Source organism: Thunnus maccoyii, chromosome 3 (assembly GCF_910596095.1).
Source record: "Thunnus maccoyii chromosome 3, fThuMac1.1, whole genome shotgun sequence".
Lineage (NCBI taxonomy): Eukaryota > Metazoa > Chordata > Actinopteri > Scombriformes > Scombridae > Thunnus > Thunnus maccoyii.
In genome coordinates this window covers 30,233,537-30,238,173 of record NC_056535.1, presented here as the reverse complement: position 1 = coordinate 30,238,173, position 4,637 = coordinate 30,233,537, and the positions used below count along the sequence as shown (strand labels likewise).

The following is a 4,637-nucleotide window of genomic DNA, read 5'->3' as shown; positions in this document are numbered from 1 at the left end:
CTGCCTCTCTGTGTCTCTGGCCTGGACCTCAATGTGTTCTGCTGTTTGATCACAGTTTCCTTTAACTTCTTCAAAAAGCTTCAGTTTCTCCTTTAAGGGCTTCAGGGATTTCTGGAGCTCCTCTTTGTGATCCTGTGCAGCTTCATCGATGGGTCTGAATCTGTGGTTGGTTTGTATTTTTGAATCTCTGCAGACAACACACACTGGCTGCTGATGGTCCAGACAGAAGAGTTTGAGTCTCTCAGAGTGCAGACTGCAGAGAGCCTCAGATCCTGCTGAAGCTCTCTGATCTCTCTCCAGTAAGAAGGCCTCACACAGGTTCTTTAATACCAAGTAACGAGGTGGATCACTCCTTGATAATCTTTTCTTACAAAGTGGACACTCCTGTGTTTGTTTATCCCTCCACCAGGTCTTCAGACAGTCTTTACAGAAGCTGTGGCTACATGACAGGACCACAGGATCTTTAAAGATGTCATGGCAGACAGAACAGGAGAGATCGTCCTCCGACCAGAAAGACATTTTCACTCAAAGTAAAGCTGAAAACACACCAGGCAAAACATGCAAACAAGAACATCCAGTGTGATTTGTTTCCTCTTGTGTAAATGTCTCTTGAAGTTACTTTTACTTTGTTCTGTGTTTTTCCTTAAACTTGCATCCGATCAGCAGCAGCTGGAAGCATTCGTATTCCAGTATTTCCGTATTCTGTCTTATAGCTGTCCTGTTTTAGTTGTTGTGAGTTCAAGTCATGAGTTTATTCTGATAGTGAAATTTTTAATCTGTCTCTCCAGATATTTCTCCTCCCAGTGTCAGAGGAAGTGGTTGGTGCTGTTTTCCTATTTGACAAGTCAGAAACAGGCTGACCTCTGTCACGTAGTTTCTTGATAATTCTCAGCTCTTAACTGTGAAAAAGTCGATGTAAGTTTAATTTGAACCCTCTGATGCACAACATGGATCTAAAATGATCCGATCAAGTTATTTTGTTTAATATCTTTGCATGTTATGCATTTTATTACTCAATATGTAATGAATTCCTCAACTGGGGAATTCCCTCGATATGATTTTACTTTGATGTGATGTTCCTGAAATATCAGACAGAACATGTGACTTCCTATTAGAAAATACTAATTTATCAAGTCAATTAAAGAACTTTATTTCTTTGAAACGCAGTGTTTTATTGAGATTAGATCACCTTTAAGGGAGGAAATGAGATATGATAGATTTTGCGTTAAACATAACATGCTGTAACAATTTTCATGGCATAAATTGAATGTATGAGTGTGTTTATGATATATTTACCTCAAACTAAAGAATCTGAAAAAAGATCATCATCCATCCAAGTCAATTGTGGATGGAAGAAATAAACATGTGTCCCTTTGGGGAGTATAATATTTTATAAATTTGATCAAAAAAAGTTTCTCTAAGATGTTTATAAAATTTGATTTCTCTATTTATCTCAAATTGAAATTTTACTCAGACATAAAGGCTGCTTTAAAATAATGATATGTAATTTAATTTACATAATAAACATTTCATTTAAGTGCTGTAACTCTTATATTGAAAAGAAAAGTCATGAGAGCCTACACAGTGGTGCAGTCATAGTCTGATGTCCAGCAACACCATCACTTCCCACTTTCTCTTTTTCCTGGTTTCAGACAGTTCATTAATGGAGCGATTAGGGTTTTTTCTGTCTGTATTTGATTTGGATCCTGTTTCCTCTTCATACAGTACAGTATATAGTCAATACAGCACATGACAGAGGTCTGACATCAAACCTGATCACTGACAGTTATGTAAAAAACTTCAAAATAAGAGATGCCTCATTAATAATAACAGTAATAATCTTTATTTATAGAGCAGTTTTCAAAGTCCAAGTTACAAAGTGTTTCACAAGGGCAACAAAAATAAAATAGACAATCCATAAAATCTTATATTTTAAAAAACAGATAAAACTATTTCAGTGTATAAAACAAGAGATAATTTAAACGAGATGAAAATAGAAATAAAGGACAGTTGAAAGAAAATACAAACAGCTAAAATCAGGAAAGACTCTCAGATTAAAGTGTCACACGTTATTACAAAGACAAGTTCATGAAATAAATCTTGTACATGTGAGACTAGAGTTTAACTCAGTGTTGTAGTCATTCTGACCTTTGACCCAAACATTAAACACAGTCAGGTAGTTTTTGCACATGCTCAGTAGAATCTCTTAGTCAGCAGATATGAAGGCAAAGCTGCTGAAATTACAGTCAGTGGCTTATAAAGTTATCCAACATCTAGTGAAAATAATCACAACACAGCTAAAATACATCAAAAGTATTTTGAGGTTTATATTTAGATTATTTAGTTGATTTTCTAATTCAGAGTTAATTATAATGACAGCAACAGTAGAGAAAACCTAATTTCCTAAATCACTAATATTACATGAACTCTAAACCTAAAATTAAATCTGTACCTTTAAATAAAGAGACTCTCACTGTGACAACATGACTGACAGCAGAATTAAACTGATGGTACTTTTACAGATTGTAAAGCATCCAGAGTTTCATCACAGTTTAATCATAAACATTAATTTACATTTAACAGTAACTCTGTTTCATTCATTCATAAAGATACTAATGAAATGTAATTATATTTGATAGTACTTCCCTTTAAGATATTGATGGCTGTTGGTGTACACTGCCTAATCATCATCATCATCCTCATCATCAACCACCTCTGGTAAAATCTTAATTGGCAGTTCATCAGCATTACTAATGCATGGAAACAACTTCCCAGTGAAAGTCTCTGTGAAGGTGTGTATGTGTGCTTCAGTATCAAGATCAGAGAATGACAGTTTTCCTCCGTCGTAGTCCAGATGAACTCTGATCCTCTGCAGCTTCTTTCCCACTTGGAGAACAGCTTCTTCATCTGATCCAGAGAGTGCTTTGTATTCACCATCACAAAAACCAATCACCAAAACTCCACACTCTGCTGCCACACCCAGGCCCCAGCCTATACTGTCTCCAACCTCAACATCCCAGCTGTGAGTCCCTGAGTTAAATCCCTCAGAGCCCAGGATAGAGGCACAGTCCTCAAATCTCTCTGGGTTTTTAGGAAGCTTCTGTCTCTGTCCACGTCTCACACTGGTCAGATCTTCAGACAGGATGAGTTCTGGGACGGCAGTGTTTGGATCCAGAATCACAGGAGTGTAGGAGACCATCTTCTTCATCTTGTTCCAGATGTTGAAGGTCAGGTTGCCCAGGTGTTTGGCCACATCTATCAAAGCTCCTGAGACCAGCTCTGGATCATCCAGCAGGGGGCGCTGCTGGACTCTTTTCACTGCAGCCTTGTAGTTCTGCAGGAATGAGACATCTTCAGCTCTCAGCTCGTCCTCTGTGGCTCTGATTGAGTCTGAAAGAGCAGCTATCTCTCTGCTAAGAGTCTCAATCTTCTCCTTCATTATCTGACTCTTCTGCTCCTCTTCCTCCCTCAGAGCAGCAACTCTGGCCTCCTCTTCCTCTTGTAGAAAATGGTGGAGCTTCTTAAACTGCTCCTTAATCTGCCTCTCTGTGTCTCTGGCCTGTATCTTAATGTGTGCTGCTGTTTGATCACAGTTTCCTTTAACTTCTTTAAAGAGCTTCAGTTTGTCCTTTAAGGGCTTCAGGGATTTCTGGAGCTCCTCTTTGTGATCATGTGCAGCTTCATTGATGGGTCTGAATCTGTGGTTGTTGTGCGATTTTGAATCTCTGCAGATGAGACACACTGGCTGCTGATGGTCCAGACAGAAGAGTTTTAGTTTCTCAGAGTGCAGACTGCAGAGGGCCTCAGACCCTGCTGAAGCTGTTTGATCCCTCTTCAATAAGAAGGCCTCACACAGGTTCCTTAATGCCAAGTTACGAGGTGGATCACTCCTTGATGATCTTCTCTTACAAAGTGGACACTCCTGTGTTTGTTTCCCTCTCCACCAGGTCTTCAGACAGTCTTTACAGAAGCTGTGGCTACATGTCAAAACAACAGGATCTTTAAAGATGTCATGGCAGACAGAACAGGAGAGATCTTCCTCCGACCGGGAAGACATTTTCACTCAGAGTAAAACTGAAAACACTCCAGGCAAAACACTCAAACAAGAAAATCTGGTGTGATTGGTTTCCTCTGGCTTAAATGTCTCTTGAAGTTACCTTTACTTTGTTCTGTGTTTTTCCTTAAACTAGCGTTCGATCAGCAGCAGCTGGAAGCATTCGTATTCCAGTAATTTCAGTATTCTGTCTTGTAGCTGTCCTGTTTTAGTTGTTGTGAGTTCCAAGTCACGAGTAATCTGAAGGTGAATCTTATCATTTGTCTTTCAGGATATTTTTCCTCCCAGTGTCAGAGGAATGCTGTTTTCCTGTTTGACAAGTCAGAAACAGACTGCCCTCTGTCACACAGTTTCTTGATAATGCTCAGCTCTTAACTCTAAGAAACTCAATGTAAGTTTCACTTTAGCCCTCTGATGCATAACGTGGATCAAAACTGACCTGAGTGAATGATTTTGTTTAATATTTTATATTACTCAATATGTAATGAGATCCTTAACTAAGTTATTTTTTACATCACATAGACTTATTTGAATGTTATTTTATATTATTTTTAAATAAAAAATGTTTCTGTATCAATATCCA

General features: G+C 38.4%; 1 protein-coding gene across 1 annotated transcript; it reads right to left on the bottom strand.

Moving 5' to 3' along the window:
- Positions 1 to 2,680: 2,680 nt before the first annotated feature.
- LOC121891948 (nuclear factor 7, ovary-like) lies at positions 2,681 to 4,057 on the bottom strand. Its single transcript, XM_042404666.1, has one exon. The coding sequence runs from the start codon at positions 4,055 to 4,057 to the stop codon at positions 2,681 to 2,683; it is 1,377 nt and encodes a 458-aa protein (XP_042260600.1).
- Positions 4,058 to 4,637: the final 580 nt, after the last annotated feature.

Bases quoted from the DNA above. Each gene is read 5' to 3' on its own strand.
- LOC121891948 (XM_042404666.1), bottom strand. From the start codon at position 4,057: ATGTCTTCCCGGTCGGAGGAAGATCTCTCCTGTTCTGTCTGCCATGAC.